Source organism: Anser anser (assembly GCF_964211835.1).
Source record: "Anser anser genome assembly, chromosome: 13".
Classification (NCBI taxonomy): domain Eukaryota; kingdom Metazoa; phylum Chordata; class Aves; order Anseriformes; family Anatidae; genus Anser; species Anser anser.
In genome coordinates, this window is record NC_139734.1 from 8,803,912 (window position 1) to 8,828,404 (window position 24,493).

The window sequence follows — 24,493 nt, forward strand, 5'->3', positions numbered from 1 at the left end:
CCCGGCCCCGCCCCGTGGCGGCTGCGCCCCGGGACGGGCGGGGCTGGAGGCACCTCGCCGCCTCCTCCTCCTCCTCCTCCTCCTCCTCCTCCTCCTCCTCCTCCTCCTCCTCGGCATCAATTAATAAACTTGTTTGTTTGTTTGTTTGTTTATTTATATCGCAGACACGGGCTTTATCCAGCCGGCGGGGCAGCAAGCAGGGGAGCCGCTCCTCACCCCCTTCCCCGTGGCGCTGGGGCAGGACGGCCGGGCCGTCCTCACCCCGCGGCCTCCCAGCACACCCAGTGCTCGGTTCCCAGTCACCGCGAGGCAGAGCTGGGGACGGGCGCTCTCTGGAACAAGGGATAGTGATGCGGTTTAGTGGAGGGCTTGGTAGTGTTAGGTCAGAGGTTGGACTCGATGATCTCGGAGGTCTCTCCCAACCTGGATGATGCTGTGGTTCTGTGCAGGCAGGCACGGTCTCACACCAGGAAAGGCCCTGTCAGGTCCAGAGGTGTCTCCTGAAAGCGGCGCCCCGACTGCAAGCACCACCTCCACCCAAGGCACAAAGAGAGGGAGGAAGAGCAGGTCAGTGCCAGGGCGCAGATGCTCAGCAAGGGATCCCCTGCTAGATGCTCTGTTTCCACCTAGACTATGTTCTCCAGCCACACAATCGGCAGAAGGGTGTTATCTCCACCAGCCTGAGTCTCTGTGGCGTTTCTGGCACCGAGGAGGTGGTCGGAGCTTGTAATCCCGGCAGCAGACAGGGGCTCCCTGGTGGCTGCAGGCCTACACATCCAGGGGTACTGCTGCTGGGCACCCAGCGTGATAGCCGCCTGTTCCGGATCTGCTGTCCCTTGTGGTTCTGTGCCAGGCACAAACACTGTCCATGGCTTGGCCTGCTGTGGGGCTGTGGGCAGCAGAACAGCGGTGGATGCAGCAGTCAGCAAGCTCGGGAAGCAGCAAGAGGCCCACTTGCAAAGCATCTCCGTTCACAGTGGGTATTCGCACGTGATGCGCTGCAGGAAGCACACGTGAGGGAGGCAGAGGATGGCTTCAGCATCGTCAGATGCTCAGCAAGGACAGGTCAGCTTTGCAAAGCAACAGCTGTTGGAGCTCACGCAGCAAACACATCATGCAGACAGATGATGCACTGATCCCCAGAACTGAATCAGACTGGATCCACCCACTAGATCCACCTGCAAGGCACCAGTTCACACACACAGAGCCAGGTCTATTCTATACGAGCCTTATCTCAGGCTCTTCCCCTAACACGCAGCCAGGAACAGGATCTGATGAGTGGTGTTTGGTCTCAGGCCCTTCCCAGGCAGAGAGATGAGTGCCACAGAGTGCCCACTGTTTTTTGTTTGTTTTTAATAGAGCACTTTTTTTTTTTCTCTTCCTCTGGTATGGGGATGGCCTCAGAACCAAGGCAGGTTCTGCACGCATACAGGATATGGCCTTGAGCCTTCATATCTACTAGCAGGGCAACTGACAGAGGTAGAAGCAACTGCTATTTTATGCATTGCATCCTCATTTTCAGATTAGAGTGAGTTCTTAGCTAAGAAACCTGTTTCAAGGGAAAAATTATTACTATGTGGATTAAATGGATGTGATTTAACAAAAAACAATTAAATGTTATCATAGCCTCTGGCAGGGCCAGCAGTCTGGCCATCACCACAGTGAGACGACATGCACAAGTGCTGTGTGCACCCACCTTGTGAGTCAGTGTAGAGGGACCTTTGCAGTCCCATGACCAATCCTACAGCCTTGGTGGGACAAAGCAGCCCTTCTGCACAGGGTTTTCCCTGTCTCCAAGGTCTCCCTCCTTGTTAAAGCTCAGCATTCAGTCAGTTACTCATTAACTTGCTTTACAGCTCAAGCCAAACAGTGACAGCACAACCTGTGCTGCCCTGCACTTCTCCCAGGCATGCAGTGCCTGGGGCTGTTCAGGACTTGCTCTGGTGCAGGTACAGCTGCTGCTGAAGAACAGCAGACCCCTGACTGCATCCCCTGCACCACAGCAGGGACCCCAGGCCCATACCCCTCACGTCTGCCTGGGGCGAGTGCAGCCTGGGGGTGGGATGAGCCTGCCACCTCTCCAGATGCAGGACTGATTGCAGTCAGGGGACAGGTTTGGAGGACAATCCAGACTGCATCTGTAGGATTTTGAGTTTGATTTAAGTAGGGCAGTGATTGGGAGCACACGTGGTCCTGGACAGATTTAGGATGCGCACACGTCTCCCAGTCTCTACTGCATCTGGCCAAGGGGCCAAGGGCAACAAAGCCAACACAGTGAGAGCAGCCCTGCCCCAGGTGCCGGGGGACCTGACCCAGACAGCTGGCTCTGCAGGCAGAGGCGAGTGCAGACGGACCCCAGGTATGGACTGGGGAATCCAGGCAGCAAAAGGTGAAGGATCTTAGCCTGTGGATTGGGTGCCAAGGGCTTGGTCCCAGCAGACACAAGGCTGTTCTTGCTGAGGCTCTCCAAGCAAAATTTAACATGCGCTATGCACCTGCAATTTGGGCTGCCCTGGAGCTGGTGCAAAACCAGCTGTGCTGGCCATGCTGTCGTCTGGGAATTAGCATCCAGACCTGTCCCACCCTGTCCGTGATCTCCTCCACAGCCGGCGGGCCCTGAGTTCATGGTTGTGGTGGAGGAGATAACCCAGAAAGCCAGTGATTGCTACTCCTTACCACGTCAGTCCTGGAGCCGCAAGCAGGACACAGTAGGAAGGGATTTGGTGCCTCTGCCGGGGAAACGGTGGCGATTGCCCAAGTGAAGGAGGACTCTCTTCTTTACACTGGCAGCTAGCTGGGAGAACTGCAGCCGCACATCCTTCTGCCAGCAGGAGTAGAGCAGGGGGTTCAGGAGGGAGTTGCACAGTCCCAGAAGCCAGAGGTAGCTCTCAATGACTTTGGAGGGGAAGCACTCGGTACACACAGTTTGCACAATGCTGGCGATGAAGAACGGCAACCAGGACAGCGCGAAGCACCCGATGAGGATAGCCACGGTGCGCAAGGCCTTCATGTCACTAGTGGTGTGGGGTGGGGGGCAGCTCCCAGCCAGCCCTGCGTGTTCTACTTCACGGATATGCTGCACATGCACAGAGGCAATTTTCAACATGTCACAGTAGAGGTAAATGAAGAGAAACAGTGCTGGAAAGAAGCCGATGCAGGAGACAGTGAGCATGTAGGTGGGGTGGAAGACTCCAAAGAAGGAACACTTTTCCTGGGTAGAGATCTTCTGAAAGACTGGGACAAACACTGGGAGGAAGCCAATGATAGCAGCAAGCAGCCAGAGCCCCACCAGCTGCACCCCAACCCGCAAGCCCGTGACCAACTGGAAATAGTGGAAAGGCTTTCTGATTGCCAAGTGCCTGTCACACGCAACCAGAGTCAAGGATAGGATAGAAGCAGCAGAAGAGGAAGTCACAAAAGCCATTCGCAGGACACAGAAGATCTGGGGTGGATAAAAGGGCTTGGAAAACTCATCCATGACCAGACCCGTGACCGTAAAGCCAACCATGGCATCTGCGATAGCGAGATTAAGGACAAAATAGTGTCCCTTGTAGCCACTCTTCTGGATAAGGCGAAGAAGGACGATGGCCACCAGTACGTTGGCAGTGATGATGAGCGAGGCCAGAACAGCAAGGATGGTTCCCAGTGCCGAGCTAGCCATGTCTGGCCACTGTGGGGCACAGCCTGAAAGTTGTGCGCCTCCAACACGATTCTAGAGCATCCCTCACCTGGTACTTCTTGGTACGTACAGCTCAGCAACCAGGCAGCAGCGGGCGCAGCCCCTCACTCTCCAGGTAGTGCAGTGAGAGCACTGGGTGCAGTGGTGTCTCGGGCTGAGGAGCAGAGCTCTGCTGTGCAGCTGCCTGCTGGAAGGGACTGGCGCACTCACGGCACCCGCTGTGCCCACGCAGGTCCCTCCCCTTAAGCCACGTTTCCAGACAACCCTGGAGCAGGAGGGTGAGCAGAGAGCACCTGGGCAGGAAGCCCGTGCACGGCCAGGCTGACGCTGCTCTCCTCACAAACAGCCCACTCATGCTCCCCTGGCTCCCTGCCCCACTGGCAGCACAGCAGCCCCTGCACAGGTTTCTTCAGCATCTCCTGCCCCAGGGCTGCCCACATCGTTGTTGGCCTTTCTAACATCTCCTGCAGCGTGACCGTGAGACCTGCTTGGAGGCCACAGTCCACTCTGGCACTAGGATCGTACCCCAGCCGCTCCCCCCTGTCCAGCAGTGCTGCTATGATGGCACATCGGGAGGTGGGCACTCCCAGCCAAGCACCAAAGACCTGAGCAGAGACAATGCCCTGCTTTGACCCAAGTGCTAACGAAGGAGAACAAGCAGTAACAATTGTACAACCCTCACGGGATGCAGAGGTGGCACAGCTCATGGGCCTTCCTTTCTGCAGGGTCACTGCCAGACCTAGGGCAGCCTCTTCCCCTGAGACCAAGGAAACAATACTGATCCCTTTACACAAAGTGCCACGAGCCACCTCTCCTGCCACGTGAGCTGGAAAAATTAAAGCTGCAAGGAAACAGGGAAGGGTTAAGACTTCCTCTGTCAAATAGCAATCTGAGGAGAGCAGGCTGCTGGGGAGAGGCTGAGAGTAGAACCAGGGGCAGGACATGGCCAAGGACACGGCTTTGACACCGGCCAAGGGCAGAGCATGGTACAGGGCAGGTTGTGGATACTGCAGCAGGGAGGAAGGATGCAGCAAACATATAAATTGAGGCCACTGTGAACAGAACCATGGGCCGGTGATGACCCTGGGTCTGCACTGCACAAAAAGCCATGGGGAAGAACTCTGGCGTCCTTACAGCCTCCTCTTTTTTCCTGTCCAAGTGAATTGATTCTCCCCAGCCTCTCTCCCACCAGGCTGCAGCACCCCTCCTGACACCTTATTGTATAGATGCTGATTACTTCTTTCCTTGATCACCTTCCCCAGAGCCCTTGGGGTCACCCCAGAGAGGGAGGGCTAGACACTTGGAAAGAGGTAACAGCAGGTCTGGGCTCAGAGGTGCAGCCAGTCCCCAGCATGGTGCTGTAACTCCATGGAGAACAGGGTGGCAGTAATACTCCAGAGCCACCTTGTTACCCCTGCCCAGCCTTTGTGGCCCTGGACCATGGGGAGTCTCATATAAAGAAACATTTGGGGTGCCTTAGGCCTGATGAGGGGGGAAGGTCCAAATTCCACAGCATGGGATCAAGGGGGACAGGAAGTTAGAGAAATGGCAGGACAGCTTGGAGAGAAAGCACAAACAGAAACTGGAGCGGCTTCTTCCCTGTGGATGCATCCTTGCTCTGTCCCATGTGTAACTCCTGGTGATAGGGCAGGCCTGCTCTGCAGGGGCTCCTCCACCCCACTTCAGAAGGACTCAGCAGGTGTTTTCACGAGACCATCGCTTAGCAGCACAGACCTCAAGTCGTGAGACCACAGCTGGCTCAGCAGGTATCACGGGCAGCAATTCCTCCTTCCCACAGTGCCAGTTCGTATTTCTGCTTCACGATAGCCCCCGCAGCCCACCACCGCCCGCTTTCCCTGTTATGACCTTGAATACTCTAGAAAGATGCCTCAGCACACAAGCACGCTGCAAAATGGCACAGCCACTGAAGGCAGAGCTGGTAACGCCTTCAGGGCACGAACACGGCCAACACAGAGCGGGGCAGCTGTGGCCCCGGTAGCTCAGGTACCCCTGCTTCCTGAGGCAATTACAGGATCCACATCAACACGTTTGACTAACTAGGTACACAGACCACTCAGCCACACTCTCACATACTACTTGGTATGGCTAAGAAAACGTGAAAAAACACCACCACATACACTTGAGCGAATAAGACCCGTTTAGGGAGTTCTTCCAGGAAGAACAACCTGAGGCAACCAACCTCCTTAGAAAATGCTAAATTTGTAACAGCGCTAGCCACTTGCACAAGCAGTTACCACTGAGGTTTAAGGGTTGGGATTCTTGGTTTCTTTTTTGTTTTTGAAACACCTGGCCAAATACTCGTCTTTCACCAACTGAGAAACCCAAAGGGACTCAGCTTTTCTTCCCTGTTGGCTGCAAAGGTAAGATGCTTTGGGGATGAAGGGCTTTATGAGCACCTTCAGAAAACAGCTAGCACTGTGGTAAGACACATAATGCGAGGCAGTGCTCACAACCAGCCTTCACCTCAGTGCCACATCCGCAGAGATCACCACCACCACACAGTTACTTGCAGTTACTATTGACAAAGTGAGGTAGAGTGACGTGTGGCAACATTTTTGACAGACAGTGCAGTGGAATATAGGAGGTTCCACCTAAATACGAGACAAAACTTTTTCATGGTGAGGGTGACAGAGCACTGGAACAGGCTGCCCAGGGATGTTGTGGAGTCTCCTTCTCCGAAGACATTCAAAACCCACCTGGACACGTTTCTGTGTGACCTGATCTAGGTGTTCCTGCTGCAGCAGGGGGACTGGACTACATGATCTTTCAAGGTCCCTTCCAATCCCTAACATTCTGTGAAAGCTCAGGAAAGGGACATCTCAAGGGGCTGAGGACCACTCAAGCACGTAGAAGGAGCATCTCCAAAGCCATCTGGGGAAGCTGATCCAATGGAAAGATGGGGGAAAGAAGAGCCTCTCATCAGCCCCTCGCAATGAAAAATACAAACAACAAAGTGGCCATGGATACATTCTTTATGCATTTCTGAGGAGCTCCTTGTGGCAGCCTGAAGAACAAAGACAGGTTAGCAACAGCCGATAGCAAAGAACTGTCACGTGTCCAGTCCAAAAATTAACAATAGCCATATAGCATGGAGTTGCACAGAAGAAACTGCTCCAGAACTGAAGTTACAGGAACACCAAAGAAAACCAAAAGAATTTACGGAACTGAAGTTAAATTACATCTCTCAAATGGACTCATATTCATCCATCACGTAACTATTTATTTACTTGTAATGTTTAGAAATTCTCTTGAAGAGTAAAGCAAGGAGAAGCATATGCACGTTGTCCATTTCCTTCAATCCACTGTTCCCAGTCTCTGGTATCTTGCGGTTTAATTCTGAAACCAATCCTCCCAGCCCTACGAGAAGGAGCTGTGGCCCTGTAGGAATACCTACAGGCTACTACTCTGTTCATAGCATGATTTAAGTTCAGGTGTTTACTGGAGTCAAATTCCTTATGCATTCAGTTAGTACAGTACACCTAGGTCTTTGCAAAACCACAGCGAACAATTCCCTCAGTTCAGCTGAACATCCCTTGTGCAATTTGCACAGTGAGTCTCAGCTTACAGCACTCGTGAACAGGAAGCATTGCTGTATGTCACAAGAGACCTTCATCCAAACTAAAGCTGCCCCATAAAGAAGGAAGGAAATAGGAAAACCTAAGCTGTTCGCTTTCATAGACATACATGTTAAAAAAAAAAAAAAAGAGAATGATGAAAATAACCTGATGTGCTGCTTCACACTGGAAATGTTAGACCACCATTTTAAAGAAGTGGGGCATCTGAGTTCATTTTTAAATCAATTTACTTTGCTTTAAAAATAATATAAGCAATAAGGTTATGAGAGACTGAGGTTTTGCAAAACTAAGGTAACAATTTCCTGACAGTAACAAACCGTGTTTTAGAAACTTTTATATTACAACAAAAGGTAAAAATTGATAAGGAAAAAAAAAATGTATTTGGAAAAAAAAAAAGGATACATAGCGTGCAGAGAAAATACTTTATGTTCTCCCCAAGGGCAGACACACCATCTGCTCTGGAAAATATACCTGCTGTAAGTCTGCACAAACACAAACTCATACCATCCAGTCAATAAATAATTTAATGAGTTTACAGTTCTGCAAGAAAACATGACAGCACCCCTTTTCCAGCCTCCAGCCTCACCCCACAGGCACGGCAGAACAATGCACATGAGCCAAACAACAAACCACAGCTGCATCAAAAGGCCACTGGAATGCACAGATCTTCACAGAAGATATTGCTTCAGGCCCAGACACTTGTACACAGTTAATACTTGCTTCTGTGTGAAAAAAAACACATGCAGTACCTGCAATCAGCCTCTCAGTTATACTTCAGCCAGAACATGCTCCAGGGACCATGCATTTGGGGGAGGGGGAGAGTCCAGACCCACATGTACCAAAACATCAAAAGACGGCAATGGTGAAATGAAGAGGAAGGCTGCAGCAAAACACTGCTGCAAGTCTTGAAGATGACACCCATGGAATGAAGCCAGCTCTCAGAACGGGAGTCGCTTCAACTGCTCATACGTGATAAAAAACTGAACAGAAAGTTAAGGAATTGGGACAGACAAATATATATAGCAGCTGCACTGGACCTCCCTCATAACCAGGCCATACCTGACAAGGCAAGGCAGGTAGATCAATACAGAAAACCCATGGGAAAGTCCCTCTTCCAGGCAGCATAAAGTGATCTCTAGAGGTGGAAGAGAGCTGTAGGAGAGCTACCAAGACAAGGAAGAAACCGACCCAGAAGCAAGCTGGGCCAGGCTTGCCAAGACCACTGAGAATGGGAGGTGACTCTAACCCCAGACTGGGACTTTCTAAATTTTGAATTCTTTAAAATAAGCTGTATACATGATTTCAGAGGGCCAGAAGGACCATTATAGCAATACAGAAGTGCTGATTCTGCAGAGCAGAATTTCCTAAGGGCAGAAATTCTCCAGGCTTCCCCCCAAAAACAGGAGCCAATCCAGAAACTGCTGCACCTCTAGCAACTCAAGCCAAATGGAAAGTTTAAAGCCAAACACTTGAGAGCACTTACTTTACAGGAAAGTACCCATGCTGCTGCACTGGAAGTCCCTGCACTAGCCACTTACAGAGCTTTTAGAAGTAGCAGTCGCCACCAGTGGCATTTTTTGGCACTTGAACCATCTGCAGCCCATCAGTTTACATCTGTCCAAGCAGAACAGGGAGTTCACTTTGGGCTACTGTGAGGAAGACAAAGAGGTACACCGTCAGCGTGTCTGCTCTGAAATTCTACTTACAGCTTGTCTTCCCCTGCCTGTCCATGTTCACGGCCTCCCAGCAGCACACTGAAGGATACAATGATGTTCCAGGGACCGAGCCGAAGCCAGTTTGGCCAGAAACCTTTATAGAGTGCAAAGAATCCCTCGCTCTTCCATGTCTGGGAAGAGAGAAGAGACACCAGTTATGAGACACAGCTCGGGCCCAGTCACAGATACTGCAGAGAGCCAAAGGCCCAGGGAGGACCTCTGCTGTGGGAACACCTGCAGCATGCTTTCAGCAAGTCCATGTGTTGCGGATGAATTCATTGTGGCAGGCATGGTAAACATCCTTCACAGAGTGCAATATCCTTAACACAGAACAGCTCCAAGCTTCCTGGCACACTACGCAGTACGGTCCTATCAAGTCCATGCTCTGCCCGTCTCCCTAATGCCATGTGTGTCACTGAGCACATGTTCGAGCCGGTGTCCACGAGTACCCCCAGGTCCTTTTCTTCAAGGCTGCTTCCCAGCTGGGCAGCCCCCAGCATGTCCTGGGGTTGTTCCTCCCCACGAGCAGGACTTTGCACCTCTCCTTGCTGAACTTCAGAGGGTTCCTGTCAGCCCGTTTCTCCAGCCTGTCCAGATCCCTCTGGATGGCAGCACGGCCCTCTGGTGAATCAGCCACACACCCCACTTCCGTGTTGTTTGCAAATTTACCGAGGGTGCGGTCTGCCTCCTCATCCAGACCATTAACCAAAATGTTGAATGGGAATGGACACAGTTTTGACTGCTGGGGTACTATGCTCGTTACTGGCCTCCACCTAGACTTTGTACCACCGACTACTACCCTCCAGGCCTGGATGATCAGCCAGTGTTTGATCCACCTCACTGCTCATCCAGCCCATATTTCAACAGCTTGAATTTGGCAAGTCTCTAAAAAAAAAAGGGATTTGCCCACCTGTTACCTCCTTACCTTCACGAGACCATCCAGAGTGCCCTTATAGAGTTCCACACTGCCCACTATTGCTCGCTGGTTCATCATCCGTGTCCGCACCACATCCACAGGGTTGGAAGCAATGGCCCCAGCCAGCCCACATGTAAAACTGGAACTATATTTACACGAAAACATCAGAGAGGAATAGCTGAGTATGGCCAATCTGGCTCAGAAAGGCCGTGACATAAGCACAAGAGTATCTTTCACTGAATGTTATAAACGGTGTTTAGCAATAAACATGAGCTATACTCTGTTCCCACCCAGAAAAAGGAATCATACCACTCTGAGACCCCATAGAGCTAAGGAAGGTAAAAACTCAGTTTCATCTGATTAAGTCCCTGTCAGAGCCCACTGCCAGGTCTCCGCAGGGGCATTCTGCAGTCCAGCAAGGGTTTCTTCGTGCTGACAAGGTGACACAGACCTGGAGGCAGCCTCTTGGAAGTGCACATCCTTCTCCCCAGAGCAAACATTTCTTCATGGCAGGGAAGGAGGGAGGAAGACCAAAGACAGCAAGAGGGAGCATGCAGCTGCTAGTCTCCTCCCTGCACATATGGTCTAGTGCTTGTCACCTTCAGCCCACAGCAGGCAAACCCAACAGAAGCACTGCAGCACCTCCAGCTAAAGTGTCCACTAGAAGAATAATAGGAAAATGTAGGTGAAGAAAGATTTTGGGAGGTCTCTAATCCACCCCTTGTTTAGAGCAGGGCTGACTTCAAAACGAGGTCAGGTTGCTCAGGGTCTTCTCTTGGTCAGTTTTGCAAATCTCTGTTTCACAAAACTCTTACAGCAATGGCTGCATGCTGACACTGTCTGCAGAGATGAGCACCTAGGAGTGGAGCAGCTCTTTTAACTGATTGCTACACAACCAAAACTCCTGCCCTGTTTGTACCAGGGCAGAGACATGGAGCAACAGCATTTCTGGTCATCAGTGAGCTAAATTCAAGCTGTAATTTCACTTCACCAAAAGGATTTGTTAGGTTCCTTTCTCGAGGGAGGTCTCTCTAGGGACACTTGCTGGGCACCCTGAGCTGCTCCAATCACCACACCAGATCTCTCAGAAGTATTGAGCTTGTTCTTGGCAGCTCCAGAGCACTTGGCTCTATAAACAGATCTCACTCCAAATCCCAGCTTGCTCCTCTGCTCCACATACCCTGCCAAGCCTGGAGAGTCCAGCAGCTGCAGCAGATACTCACATGAAGTGGGCAAAGATTGTATCGCCCATCAGGCCTGACAGAATTAAGTGCTTCTTGGTGATGTCATAGACTGGCAGTTCCACCCCAACCACGATGGCAGCTCTCTGGGCTGTTGGGACAACACCCTGCAGAGCACAAACATCAGTCACAAGCACAGTTTGCTGCCTGGAGGCCTGCAGCTAGTATAACATCTCTCCCCACCCCCCTGTCAAGAGCCTTTCTCTGACTATCTACCTGGTATCCTCCTTGCCCTGTCTCGCAGCTGCAGCTTTTGAGGTGGACCAGCTCACTGTCTCCCAGCATTAACTCCAAAGCTAAAAAGGATTCTTCCATCCTGCACCGCGACAGTTTTACCCCAACTAGATTAACCAGATGTTGCTTCTCTCCTCTCAGTCACTAACACACAGGAATTAGGCTACAATTTACTCATCTTCCCTCACTGAACAGTACCCAGGGATTTCAACACCAAAAGAGATCCTGCACCACAAAACCAGCAGCTGTTTAGAGAACCAGATGGGGTCCTCCCAGGACCAGGGCCTCCTTGCTACACAACAGCAACTAGATTTTGCTTTGTTAGGACTGTTGATTTAGGAGATGACCGTGTATTACAAAAGTTGCCAGTGGCAGGACATTGATCTGGGAGCTGACAAAACAATTACTGGAAAGAACAAGCACGAGCTTAGGTAAGCGCTATGTTCCATCTGGGAAATAACCTAGCAACCACCACCCTCAGGAAACAGGTAAAAGCACCTACAATTCCACTGAGTACCAGATCACAGAGAACACAGCAGCAATGCAGAGGTTGGCCATTTCACAGGAACTCTAATATCACCTGAGTAATTCAGGGAAACCCATGTTATCATGACAAAGCTTCCCAGTCACTGGAACCAGGAACAACTCTTCAGTGTGCCAAACTATGAGCCAGCCCACCAGGACAGCCAACTTTCTCAGCACACAAAACCAAAATACTAAGAAGTACTTTACAAATTTATGGCTCCCATTCTGCCCAGCCAGCTGAGCTTATGCAGCATCTGACAGCCTCCCTTTCGGGAGACTGTTGCCTACAGAAAAGCTCTGTGATTATGGAGTTCCCATATTTGACATCGCAACTAGGCAGACTGATGGATAACAGCATCTGTAAAACTTGTAATGGAAGGATAGAGTGAGAATCTTTTACAAAAATCTAAAGAACTACTGCCAAAATCCAAACAGTACAGCCTGAGTACTGGTACGTTTCATCAATCTTCATCTTTATGCACACTAGCTTTAATCCTGGGAACCAGGTCTGCCTGGCCCAGTGCTGATGCTGCCTAGCACAGACCCAGTCTCCACCACAGACATGTTTCTGTTTGTCTGGCAACCAGAAGCAGGACTTCAGTACCATCCTTGGCTCACAGTTCTCCTCAAGAGCTACACCTGAAGCCAGAGCAGGAGTAGCAAACAAGCTGATGAAGTTAATTCTGCCACTGGTGGGTGGTTTCCGTCAGGTGGTGCTCACCCTCCAGAGGCCTCGGGTACCCTCCTGCTGGTAGATATCGATGAAGCTGCCAATCATGCCACCCTGGAATAAACTGCCTTGAGCCTGCATTCGAATCTGAAAGAAATGCACAAGCCAGTGGGAGAGCATCAGTGTCTGCCGAGGGGGACGAGGACAGCAGCTCAATGGACTTCCTGGCGGAAAGAAGTAATGGGGAAACTTACAGCAGACACTGCTATCCCACTATCCACACGATCTCTCCCTGCAAACCATGCAGCAGATGAGGGCAGGCAAGCAGCAGGGACAGCAACAGGGTGGAAGGGCAGTGAAAAATTCAAGCAACAGAGAGTGACAGGCATGGTCTTTCCCTTCTGAACGCAGCCCGAGAAGGTTGAACTACACAAGAGGGAAGTATGGGAAAGTTCTCCAGACTCTCTTCACAACAGGTAGGGCTGAACAGTATCAACAAAGCTAAACACAGTCATCAAAGGGAACGGAGCTGAGAAGGTCTGATGGCTGGCTGCCACCCCACTCACCTTTCCCAGGTAAGGTAACACAGCCTGGACCCCCCGCAGATTTCTTGATTTTTAGGAGCTGCTTTTTTTAAAAAAAAAATCTTTTTTATTGGCTCTGGGCTTCTATTCCCATTCTTAACAAGCCCAAATTAGTGAAAATGCCAGTAGTGGCTTAGAGAACATGTCACCGCAGCTGGGAAAGATGCATCTTCACTGGAAAGCAGGAGCACACAGCAAACCACGGGAAGCTGTCTCTGGCCACATATACTTCTTACCTTTAGCACATCTGTTGGATTGGCAAGTGCAGAGGAGATCACCCCTGAAACCACTCCACAGATTACATTGATTAACAACGTTTCATCTGCAACCAAGAAAAGAAAGTCAGATTCTGAAGATCTAGAGAGAAGGTGTACAGATTGTACTGAACAAGCAAGAAGCTCTAGAAAGAACAGAAAAGGTAAGTTCTCAAATCACATGGTAAAGCTGCACAAGCAGAAACTGTCAACTTATAATCAGCTCAAGGCAGACCTATCCCCACAACTGCCTCAGCTGCCAGAGATAGAAAGTAGAAGCTGAAACAGCAACACGCTGTCAGAGAGAAGCGGGTCTGACTGATGATTCTAGCTGATCAGACCAGGAAGACCTCTACACATGAAAATTCTAAACAATTATCTGAGATTTCAGTGCCCAGTGACACACTTCTCACAGTAGAGAACAGCAAGACAGAGGTAGACAAAGTGGGGCAACTAAACATTTCTGAAGGCAACCTGATACAAATTAGTTTTAACCTGGAGCACCAGCTGGCCACACTCTGAATATGCGGCCACCTTGAGAAAACAGAGAGCAGGTGACCCAGGCAGAGAACGTTAGATGCAATTAGTCCCAGAGGAGAAAAAAAAATCTAAGACTGCCAGGCCCAGTATTAGAGTGGTAGTTATGTTAGAAGAAGGTATGGCCCTTTGCTGGTACTGACCACCGCACTTTCCAGAGGAGACCAGGCCACTGGCTGCCCCAGGCCTGTAGGAAGACAAATATTCAAACAACAGTACTCACAACTGGAAATGCTGCAGCAGCAAGTGAGGAGAGGTGTGCAGCCCAGCGTATGTGTGTAGAGCCATACACAAGAAGAGGCTGGGTTGTTTTGTTGTTGGTTTTTTTTTGGGGGGGGGGGGCTCTGAAACCCAAAACAGAGATAAAGGCTGGGGAAAGTAAAGATCTGTCCGGAGGGGCAGGTGTTTGGCTTAGGGATCATTTCTGTGACTGTGGGCAGTGCCAAGCACAGTGGGACTCAAATCTATATTGAAACCTGTGCTTGCTGTTGTTATACAAACAAAACACACAGCAGAAAATGAAAACAACTCCATTTCTTTGTCGATTTGTAGCTGGGAAAGGCAGAGAAAGGAACGAGCAAGACCACACGGAACAGAAAGCACAAGGCTTCGTGCTGCACGTCCTGCGAGAAGAGACGTGCCTGCACCGACACCGACACGCTCCCCGACACCGACCTTCCAAGCGATCCACGAACAGCCGCTTCAGGCTCTGGTAAATGCCGATCTTGATGGTGCCGTAGGACGCCTGCCTCAGCAGCGCAGGGGCGATCCTGAGCGGGGGAACAAACGAGCCCCGGCTGAACCCTGCCCTCGCAGGCCGCACGCGCAGGTAACCCCCCGCCCGTCGGAGGCAGGGCCCGTGCCCCCGGCGCCCCAGAGCAGCTCCGATGCCCTGAGGAGCGCGGCTCCGGGTCCGAGGCAGCGCCTCCAGGCCCCCTGCGGCGCCCAGCGGCAGCCGCCGCCCCGGTCCCCCCGGTCCCCCCGCTGCTCCCCCCCGGGGCCCCCCGCGAGCAGGGCAGGCCCGGGCCGGCCGGGGCCCCGCCGCTTACCCCGAATAGAGGGCGCGGCCGCCTTCCTCGCGGCAGATGCGGAACAGGGCGTGGAACATGCCCCGGTACCGCACCTCGCGGAACCGCGCGTCGGCGCTCTGCCCCTGCACCTGCAGCCGCGTCTTGGTCAGGTCCACGGGGAACGTGCCTGCGGGGACAGCGCCCGTCAGCGAGCCGGCACCGGCACCGGTACCGCGCCTCCCGCCCGCCCCGCCTCGCCTCACCGAACTCGGCCACGATGGAGGCGAGCCCGCCGTACACGAAGGGTTTCCAGCTCAGCGCGGACATGGCATGGCGGGCCGCGGGCCGCCCCGCCGCCGGAACCGGACCGAGAGCGGAAGGGGAACGGGAACGCGAACGGGAACGGAACGGGAACCGCCCCGACACGGGCGGCGCGCGCAGCCGGCGGCCGGCGCCCCCTGCCGGTGCACCGGGGCCGGCACCGAGCTGGGGCCGCGGCTCCGTCCACCCCCCCCGCGTCTCCCCCGTCAGGGGGGCCCGGCCCCGACCGCGCACCCCCCGGAGCCGTCCCCGCTTCCCTGCGCGCCGCCGTTCGCCTCAGGGGCCTCGGGCCGGTGCTTTCACCTTTCAGGCCCCCAGACCGTCGGCTGTGGAGAGCCCGGTGTCAAAAGGCCTGCGAGCACCTCTGACCCGCTGCTCTGGAGGCGCTGCGGCTAAGTGACTACTTGGAACCGTTACAGGTCTTACCATCCTGTATAATTTAACGGGGCAAGCACTCCTGTAGCAACCAGATACAGCTACAAGATGGCCCTTCCTACAGCCTCCCCCTTTCCACGCCAATTGCCTTTGGTGTTCAGGTCAAGTCAGCCTGAACGCAGTATGACAAAAAAAAAGCACACCTTGTACACCAGGAAATGACAGTGCTGCTTCAGTTCTCTCTTCTGGTTAACAGAGTAGTTTTATTAAGAAGAGTTTAAAAAAATAAACACAAGAAAGCACCCTAACTCAACAGCACATCTCTTGGGATTCATCACATAAGGAAGACACGCTGGATGCACCCGGGACACACAGGCATCGTGTCAGGCCTGCAGGCACCCACCAGCCTCTCACCGCAGAGACGGGGGATGCTCCCACCAGGATGGCACCGGGCAGTTTGGAGCAGCACCCTGCCACCCTCAGCAACCACTTTCGCTCTGCAGGGTGCAGCCTGCCACACCTGTGTGCCTGCCAGCACAGACAGCAAGGAGACCCCTGTCCAAAAAGTAAAATGAGAGACAAAGCCGAAGCTGTGGGAGGTGAATGGACCAGCTGTGGTACCCTCACAGAGGTGTCAGGAAACCCTGTGCAGGTTTTTATCTAGGCTCAAGGAGCACAGCTGTCTCTCAGTGGGAGCAACCATGGCCCTAGGCAGTGCTCACAGGACAGCTCAGTAGTGGCTGGAATCTCTAGTGGAACCCCGCTCCCTGTGCCTGGGATGGGGCTCTCTGGTGCTACTCTCCCGCTGGTCCCTGGATCTGGTCCCCTCAGGATACTCTTCTCGCCTGCTGCTGTGCCTTTCACTCTTCCTGCCAGTCTCTTCTCTCTCTTCCCGCGAACTGTTTTGTCCCCTGTGTTCCTGGGAGCTCTTTTCCCCTCTTCTCTCTGACTGCCTCTGATGCCTCTGCTCTTCCTCTTCTCGTTGCATCCTGCTCGCATGTTTCCTCTCAGACCCATTCCAGGACTGATGACTCCCACTGGCGTATCGGTCATAGGCAGGATCCTCCTTCTCTTTTTTAATCTTGATTCTAGGATGTGCCTCCTCAGCAGACGCTGCCCTCTTCACAGACTGCGAGCTCTGCTTTTGCCCTTCTTGTCTACTCTTCTCTTTATCTGAAACAAAAGGTTCATCTTTAGGGGTGGACAGTCCTGCAAGCGTCACCTCAGCTCCTCAAGCTCTGCTTCCTAGCACCACAGCATCTTTCCAACTCCACTCCCATTTTGAGTTCCTCCCTCCCATGGCCCAAGCTTCATATTTCACAGCCTCCTTACCCGCCAGAGATCCTATTCTATTGCCAAACCTGACACTTTTCTTCCCCAATGTGAGTCACACTAAGTCCTTCTTTAACATTTGTCACCTTGTGTTATCCCCAGCTAGGCTGTTCTCATGAATTTGAGCACTTTTTGCAACGCTTAGCACCTGCCGAAAATTCTGTTTTCTAAGCAATGCACACACAACAAGAATGTCACTGGATCTGGAGAATTTCCAGAGTTGACAGTGATTCTCTTCCCTCTTCACTCCCCTTTGTCGCTCTCGTTTTCGTGCATCTCTTCAGCTCTGTGCAGTGACATCTCGTCTCCAGCCTTGGTTTTATGCTTATTTTCTTTCCTCCAACCCACTTTTCTCAAACTAGGACTCTACCTGGCTTATACCACCCTCTCCCCCATGCTAAGGCCCCATCCCATGTCCTCAATCTGCGCAACACAGTACTGAACTACTGTACTGATAGGGGAATAGGAATAAAGACAGGTCTCAAACCCAGACGACATAACTGCCTGTCACAGACACAGCCCAGGTGTGTGACAGAAGCTTCCTCTGCATGCTGCAAGCACCAGGCTGACTTCAGAATAACTGATACCCCCACCTCACACCAACATCACCATGCCAAATCAGCTCATCCTGGAAGCTAGAAGCCACTTCAGGCCAGAAGCCATTTCAGACACCTATCCCTGCTGTTCCTGCTGATGCTGCTTCCACGAGCTAAGGGCCCTTGAGACCCATGCAGTCCCACCCATCCACAGTAATGACTGGCAGGAACAGGTTTCACCTTTTTGCTTTTTTGCTGGCACATCATCATCTTCTGACAAAGAATCAGACGACGTATGAGGCGGCGTTTTAACTCCACAGCCCTTTGCATGGAGAGTTTTTGTGACTTCATCTAAATCATCGGAGTCTTTGGGAGGCCGATAGTTGGCCACGTGGTCCACTCGGATTGTCCTTCCTTTGATCTGCAACAGGAGTCACGTCGTTAGCAAAGCTGCGGACCCACTCCCTGCGCTCGGTGGGACACCAGAGAACTGCACCGCCAACTTGAAGCCACGCGTCAGGAGTAACCGCAGCTGTGTCGCAGGCAGCTTCACTCACCTTGATTCCATTGAAGTTGTCAACAGCGAGAATGGTGCTCCTCTGGTCTTCGTAGCACAGGAAGCAAAAGCCTTTGGACTTCCCGGTCTTCTTGTCCCGCACCAGATTGATGTTCACCACCTCCCCGTACCTGAAACACACTGTGAGCACCGCAAGCAGCCGCACAGGCAGGCCCCATCGTTGTGGGGCCACGACACTTACTGTGAGAACACGCAGATCACATCCCCCTCCGTCAGCTCGTAGGGCAGCCCACCTGCGGGGAGAGCGGCGGCGCTGCGGCACTGAGACGGGCACCGGGACCGGGACGGGGACCGGGACGGGGACCGGGACCGGCCACAGCGGGCGCGCAGCCGCGGCAGCCCCTCACGGGATGGAGGGAGCGCGGCCGCCGCCCCCCCCCCGCTCGTACCGACGAAGACCCAGGCGCTGTCCTTGTACTCGGCGTGCCACGACACCGCCTCCTGCACGCCCAGCTCCGCCTCCCGCGCGTTCAGCTCGTTGATCAGCTTCACCTTCGTCAGCGGGCTGGGGGCGAGGGCACCGTTAGCGCCGGAGGCGCCGTGAGCACCCGGCCTTCCCCCCCCGCCCCCCCCCATCCCCGGTCCCCACAACCTACTTCATGGCGGCAGCGGGGCGCTTGAGCCCGCCCACCGCCGCGCATGCGCGCTCCCGCGGGCCGTGCCGAGCCGAGCCGAGCCGGGCCGAGCCGGGCCGAGCCGAGCCGGGCCGCGCAAAGCAAGAGGCGGGGCGCAGAGCTGCCTCACAGACTTTATTGGTAACAGCGGCGGGGCCGCCCGGAGCCGCCCGGCTCAGCACGGGCAGGCGCTTTTACCGTTGGCGTCGCGCGTCAGCTCCAGGCGGTGCGCCCGGCCCGGCCGCCTCTCCACATCGCGGTAGAGCAGCGACTTCTGCGCCTTGAGCCGGCAGGCCAGGCACATGAAGATGGACTCCACGTTCTGGCTCTCCTTAGGGTCCTTGGCTGAGGTCTCGAACAAAAGCATGTTGTGAGCGTCAGCGAACTTCAGGGCCATGCTAGACGGCACCTGGATCAGGTCCTTCAAGTCACACTTGTTCCCAACGAGCACCTTGGGGACAAGGGGGGGCACCGCGTGCCCGTTGCACTCCTCGATCCACATCTTGAGGTTGGTGAAGGAAGTCATCTTCGTGACGTCGTAAACGAAGACGACGGCATGCACGTTGCGATAGTAGTGCTCTACCATGCTCTTCCGAAACCTCTCCTGGCCAGCTGTGTCCCACACTTGCACCTAGGAAGCAAAGCACAGTGTTCTTGAGGTGCACAAAGACAGAAGGCTACCAGAGCACCGAGTGCCCACCCTGAGGCAGGGCATGCTGCTTCAGGAGTACGTTCGTGTGTTTAACTTGCTGCAGAAAGATGGCAGGAGGGCTTCCTGCTGTTCCATCTTTGACAGTGCAGCACGGAGCAACAGCACTGAGCCAGCCCCAGGACACAGGCAAGGCCAGCAACACCGGGAGGGGCAAGTTCTTATCTAGATGAAGCGGGATTGTTGGATGAGTTACAGTGGTTTTGGGGCATATGCTGACAGTGTCCAAGGCTGTATATGACAGTGCATATGCTTGTGTAATTCAAACAGTAAGCCTAGTGCATCTAGTAAGAGAGATCACATCAGCACTTTCCTTCACTTTCAGTGCTCTCAGACAAGTGCTAGGCTCTACACAGCATATCCCATTTCTCAGTCATTGCAAATGATCCATTATATTCAAAAGAATTGACAGCACCCTTTCATTGTTTGTGCTCTGAGTGAGAAAAGTCCCTGCCTGATGACTTACCTGACTGAAACGCCTTGCCAGACAGCCCTCCTCTTCCTAATGCACTTCACCATCAGCCCCACCACCAAAACAAATGCCACAAAGTGCTTCTCATTTCAGAAACATTCTTGCACCAGATCAGGACATTGGCCCACGTAACCCTATGCCATAAAAAAGAACCCGACAGAATTGCAACAGTACAGAAGAGGCAGGGCAAAGAGAAGAGCAACATTCCCACATGGTGCTCTGCCTGGGGATGGATAAAGAGCCAAACGAGAATTTAAGGGTTAGGATTAAAGAGTTTCCTGGAGAGCGTTGGTGGTAACTTCCTGACCCAAGTGGCAGAGGAGACGAGGAGGTGCTCTGCTGGGCCTCATACCAACAAGGAGGGGCTGTCAAGGTCAAAGCCATCTCATTGACAATGAGATGGTGGAGCTCAGGATCCCAAGAGGAAGGAGTAGGGCAAAATTTGAGACCACAGTGACGAACTTTGAAAAGGAAACACAAAAGATGGGCCCAAGAAAACTGGTTAATATTCAAGTATCTCCACCTCCAAGCTCAAGAGCAGTCCATCCCAGTGAACAGGTAGTCAGGCAGACAGGCCTAGAGGCATTGCTAGATGAGGTAAGAGCAGTGGATATTGTCTACATGCACTTTCTTTCAACAATGGCTTTCAACACTTGTCTGCCATAAGATACTCACAGAGAAGCTGATGAAGTCTGGCTGGATAAGCAGTGAGGTGGATCAAACACTGGCTGATCATCCAGGCCCGGAGAGTAGTAGTCGGTGGTACAAAGTCTAGGTGGAGGTCAGTAACGAGCGTAGTACCCCAGCAGTCAAAACTGTGTCCGTTCCCATTCAACATTTTGGTTAATGGTCTGGATGAGGAGGCAGACTGCACCCTTGGTAAATTTGCAAACAACACAGAAGTGGGGTGTGTGGCTGCTTCACCAGAGGGCCGTGCTGCCATCCAGAGGGATCTGGACAGGCTGGAGAAACGGGCTGACAGGAACCCTGTGAAGTTCAGCAAGGAGAGGTGCAAAGTCTTGCTCGTGGGGAGGAACAACCCCAGGACATGCTGGGGGCTGCCCAGCTGGGAAGCAGCCTTGAAGAAAAGGACCTGGGGGTACTCGTGGACACCAGCTTGAACATGAGCCAACAGTGTGCCCTTGCCACAAAGGATAATGGTGTCCTGGGCTGTGCTAGGCAAAGTATCGCCATCAGGTTGAGGAAAGTGATCTTTCCCCTCTATTCAGCATTGTTGGGGTGGCATCTGGAGTACTGTGTCCAGTTCTGAGTTCCCCAGTGCAAGAGAGACATGGAGATGAAAAGGGCCTTCAAAATGATGAAGAGATTGGAACAGCTCTTGTATCAGAAACTAAGACAGCTGGGGCTGTTCAGCATGGAGAAGAGAAGGCCGAGGGCATATCTCATCAGTGTTATAAATATGTATATATATGTTATAAATTAATGTTATAAATATGTATAAATACCTGGACAGAAGGTGCAAAGAAGCAGCCTGGCTCTTTCAGCATTGCCCAGCAACAGCAGAAGTTCCTTCTAAACCTTAGGAAGCACTTCTTTACTGTGTGGGTGACAGAGCACTGGAGCAGGTTGCCCAGAGAGGTTATGGAGTCTCTCTCCTTGGAGATCTTAAACAGCCATCTGGACATGGTGCTGGGCAACCTGCTCTGGGTGGTCTTCCTTGAGCAGGGGGATTGGACCAGATGGCTTCCAGAGGTCCCTTCCAATCCGTACCTTGCCGTGAGTCTGCTTCTGTAAGAACTTCTGTAAGTTGCAAGCTGGCAATTTCTAAATTAGTGTGATTTATCTGAGCCACCCTGAATTGTGACAGTGCCTGCCCCACAATCTTTCAGAGAGTAAAAATGTTGGCAACAAAGAGGTACCTCTCATTCATCTCCATGCCGCTTTATCCCAGGCTGTTTAGTTCTGGGCAGAGCAGGAGCAAGAGCCCCAGGCCTCTTGTCCCCAGGGTGCTTGCTGGGAACAAGTGCAACTTAAAGGAACTGATCCCACCTCCCCATTTGGATGCATGGTCCTAGGAGAAGGGCAGTTCGCTGCCCTGCCTCCCAGTCCTGCTTGCTGGCGCAGAAGTAATATCCAAAGGTAGAAAGCATGGCAACGTTTTCAAGCTAGTGATCATAGGACAGCTTCATGCCAGGCTGCATTATAGCTTATAACACAGACAGGGGCACTGGATGGAGCTGGGCAAGGCACGGGGCAGGGGGGGGAATGAACACCTTTCGTCTTAAAGAGAGGAAAAAAGTCATCGTCAGTTTAAAAGCACAACTAAAGTTCTTATCAGCCAACATTAGCCCTACATTCATTTTGATCAGTCCCTCAACTTTTGATTCTCCATTTGTTTGCAAAAGAGCAGTATGGGCTCCTTCCAGAAGTCAGTCTTTCACACAGACTGCTGCTTGTGCTGATCCATATAACCAGGCAGGCCAAGATCTGCTGCAAACTGTGCTTCCCCGTCTGTTTTCTACCCACTGCTCGTTGATCTGCAGATCTCCTCAGGTCTGAGCTAATGAATTTCTTTACAGTTGTGACGCTAGTCTACATAGAGCAAATTAGTCCTATTTTAGTTCCCTTGAAATTGCATCCTCCGATTGCCTGCTAACATTCCTGTGCATTAACATCAGAGCTGTCAGGCCCACTGCAACCAGCCGGTGTAAGCTCCCGGCCTTCCAGCAAGCCTCTAGCCAGCCTACAACCATATGCTCTCATGGTTTCTGTGCGAGCTGTGCTCTGGTTTCTGCACACAGCTCCTTCCTCCAGCTCCCTACAGCTTCACCCCTTTGCTGCTGTGGTCGAGCCTCTGAAGCCGGGGGCCGGCCCGACGCTTTGAGGACCCCGTTACGCTGGATGCTTGCAGTGTTTCACTCCGAGCTATTGTTTCAGCCCCCCTGCAGACTCAAGCAAACAGCATATAAATAGCAAAAAGCAATGTAGCTATTTATTAATAGCAGCGGCATGTTCAGAGGACGTCTCCACAACGCGGGGAGGAAAAACCTTCCCGTTCCCCTCCCTCGGGATGGAATGAGAACGGGAGAGCCCCGAGAGGTGTTCGGTGGGCACAGATTCGGCCCCGTGGCAAGGAGTGGGGCCGCCGCCAGCCCCTGCCGGGCAGCTGCGGGTGCGGGTGAGGTGCGGGTGCGGGTGAGGTGTGGGTGCGGGTGCCGCCGCGGCCCACCTTGATGCGCTCGCCCTCGATCTCCACCGTCTTCTCGCGGAAGTCCACGCCGATGGTGGCCTCGGTCTTGTCGGGGAAGGTGCCCCCGCAGAAGCGGAAGGTCAGGCACGTCTTGCCCACGTTGGAGTCCCCGATCACGATGATCTTGAAGATGCGGGTCTGCACGTACGGCTCCAGCGACGAGTCGGGGCCCGGCGGCCGCCCGCCGCCCGCCGCCGCCATCCCGCGCCGCCTCACCGCCTCATGGGGCCGCCCCGCGCCGCCCCGCGCCTCACACAAAGGCTGCGGCTGCGGCGGGCGGAGCGGGATCAGGTGGTCGGTGCGGGCGGAGGGCGGCGGGCGGCGGCACCCGGCACCGGCGCCGAGGCGGCCCCGCCCCGCGGAGCGTGAGGCGAGCCCGGCCCCGCACCGCGCCGGCAGGGGACGGGGACGGGGTCTCGCTTTTCCCTGTCCTCCGCGGTTTCGCTGCCTGTGCCGGGATGCTCTGTGCGGAGAACCACAAGAGCAAAGCAAGGTGGAAGCAGCCTGCCCTGCCCTGCCCTGCCCTCAGCTGCATGCAGAGACCCACGGTGCTGTGAGGGGAGAGGGAGGGTACTCCTGCTGCCTCCGCTACTGCAGCCCAGGCACCTCCAAAAGAGGTTGTAGCCTGCTAAAATTGGCCCAGGACGCAAGTCTGCTGCGGTGAAGGTACTTGGTGAGAAGTGAAGGAGCCAAAAGCTGGGACAGATTTCTCACAGACATCAGCTGATCTAAGGTTTTGGCCCATAAAGGAAATTCAGCTGATGGACTCAACAGATCCAGTTGGAGTACATCCCAGAGGTGTCGTCAGGAAACCGTTTCTGACTACCCCCAGACACTTCGGTCCTGGCCTAGCCAAAAACCTCCAGGGCAAAGTCAAGGGGACACAAGGACATCAGCTGTGGAGCTGCTGCTCAGCTCCCTCCCTGGGCGAGCAGAGAGACAGTCATTGCTGAGAGGGCCCACGGAAAGAGCCCTTTCTCAGGGACAGCTTCATCCTCCTAGAGATTCAGTCTGAACCCTAGCCTGCTCTCAGCAATGCGGGGCTACTGGAAATGCTCATCACAGCTCTGTAACAGCATCAGTCTCTGAATGGGAGATCACCAAATAATCCCTTTCTGGACTAGATGATTGTATCTGCCAATAGCCTTAGGGTCTTAAATTAAAGGGTTGTTTCTAGCTGTCACCTGCAATCTCTACTCCTGCAGGAGGTCTGGCATTCCTGCCATCTGCGTCCCAGGTTATTTGCCTTGTAAAGATACATGTAGGGAAGAGGGCTCTCTAATGGAGAGGCAGTACACAGAGAGTGCCCTGTTTTAAGGGGTAAGTATTTTGCCTCAACCCGTTTTTATGTCCCTTAAAGTACACCAGGAAACAAAGCAGCAATA

The 24,493-nt window shown here is 53.2% G+C and overlaps 4 protein-coding genes across 7 annotated transcripts; all 4 read right to left on the reverse strand.

Moving 5' to 3' along the window:
• Positions 1-25: 25 nt before the first annotated feature.
• Positions 26-6,748, reverse strand: GPR119 (G protein-coupled receptor 119). Its single transcript, XM_083797313.1, has 2 exons — positions 2,677-6,748; positions 26-998 (listed from the first exon to the last, which is right to left on the reverse strand). The coding sequence occupies exon 1, from the start codon at positions 3,659-3,661 to the stop codon at positions 2,681-2,683; it is 981 nt and encodes a 326-aa protein (XP_083653439.1). The 5' UTR covers positions 3,662-6,748; the 3' UTR covers positions 26-998; positions 2,677-2,680.
• Positions 6,749-7,781: 1,033 nt separating this feature from the next.
• On the reverse strand, positions 7,782-15,392 carry SLC25A14 (solute carrier family 25 member 14). 3 transcript variants are annotated; one of them, XM_083797315.1, is made up of 9 exons: positions 15,225-15,388; positions 15,001-15,148; positions 14,627-14,721; positions 13,397-13,482; positions 12,628-12,723; positions 11,130-11,254; positions 9,916-10,051; positions 9,041-9,121; positions 7,782-8,255 (listed from the first exon to the last, which is right to left on the reverse strand). In XM_083797315.1, the coding sequence occupies exons 1-9, from the start codon at positions 15,286-15,288 to the stop codon at positions 8,214-8,216; spliced, it is 873 nt and encodes a 290-aa protein (XP_083653441.1). In that variant the 5' UTR covers positions 15,289-15,388; the 3' UTR covers positions 7,782-8,213. The 3 variants fall into 3 exon arrangements, 2 of the variants coding, with proteins under 2 accessions (XP_083653441.1, XP_083653440.1); XM_083797314.1 differs by lacking the exon at positions 7,782-8,255 and adding an exon at positions 8,266-8,889 and having other exon boundaries at positions 8,982-9,121; positions 15,225-15,391; XR_014571949.1 differs by lacking the exons at positions 7,782-8,255; positions 9,041-9,121 and adding an exon at positions 10,358-10,566 and having other exon boundaries at positions 15,225-15,392.
• A 508-nt stretch (positions 15,393-15,900) lies between these two features.
• Positions 15,901-18,809, reverse strand: RBMX2 (RNA binding motif protein X-linked 2). 2 transcript variants are annotated; one of them, XM_083797312.1, is made up of 6 exons: positions 18,699-18,809; positions 18,492-18,607; positions 18,284-18,335; positions 18,083-18,212; positions 17,766-17,946; positions 15,901-16,830 (listed from the first exon to the last, which is right to left on the reverse strand). In XM_083797312.1, exons 1-6 carry the CDS (start codon positions 18,701-18,703, stop codon positions 16,388-16,390), a joined length of 927 nt encoding a protein of 308 aa, XP_083653438.1. In that variant the 5' UTR covers positions 18,704-18,809; the 3' UTR covers positions 15,901-16,387. The 2 variants fall into 2 exon arrangements, with proteins under 2 accessions (XP_083653438.1, XP_083653437.1); XM_083797311.1 differs by lacking the exon at positions 18,699-18,809 and having other exon boundaries at positions 18,492-18,692.
• Positions 18,810-18,838: 29 nt separating this feature from the next.
• RAB33A (RAB33A, member RAS oncogene family) lies at positions 18,839-23,472 on the reverse strand. Its single transcript, XM_083797328.1, has 2 exons — positions 23,088-23,472; positions 18,839-19,347 (listed from the first exon to the last, which is right to left on the reverse strand). The coding sequence occupies exons 1-2, from the start codon at positions 23,307-23,309 to the stop codon at positions 18,892-18,894; spliced, it is 678 nt and encodes a 225-aa protein (XP_083653454.1). The 5' UTR covers positions 23,310-23,472; the 3' UTR covers positions 18,839-18,891.
• Positions 23,473-24,493: the final 1,021 nt, after the last annotated feature.

Bases quoted from the DNA above. Each gene is read 5' to 3' on its own strand.
- GPR119 (XM_083797313.1), bottom strand. From the start codon at position 3,661: ATGGCTAGCTCGGCACTGGGAACCATCCTTGCTGTTCTGGCCTCGCTC.
- SLC25A14 (XM_083797314.1), bottom strand. From the start codon at position 15,288: ATGTCCGCGCTGAGCTGGAAACCCTTCGTGTACGGCGGGCTCGCCTCC. The intron at 12,724-13,396 runs GTAAGAAGTATA...CATTTCTTTCAG, and splicing joins ATCCAACAGATGTGCTAAAG to ATTCGAATGCAGGCTCAAGG. The intron at 11,255-12,627 runs GTGAGCACCACC...TGTGCTCTGCAG, and splicing joins GTACCCGAGGCCTCTGGAGG to GGTGTTGTCCCAACAGCCCA.
- RBMX2 (XM_083797311.1), bottom strand. From the start codon at position 18,678: ATGGGGGGGGGCGGGGGGGGAAGGCCGGGTGCTCACGGCGCCTCCGGC. The intron at 18,213-18,283 runs GTAAGTGTCGTG...AGTGTGTTTCAG, and splicing joins GTGATCTGCGTGTTCTCACA to GTACGGGGAGGTGGTGAACA. The intron at 16,831-17,765 runs GTGAAACCTGTT...CTTTTGTTTCAG, and splicing joins GCCAGCAAAAAAGCAAAAAG to ATAAAGAGAAGAGTAGACAA.
- RAB33A (XM_083797328.1), bottom strand. From the start codon at position 23,309: ATGGCGGCGGCGGGCGGCGGGCGGCCGCCGGGCCCCGACTCGTCGCTG. The intron at 19,348-23,087 runs GTGGGCCGCGGC...TTTGCTTCCTAG, and splicing joins TCGAGGGCGAGCGCATCAAG to GTGCAAGTGTGGGACACAGC.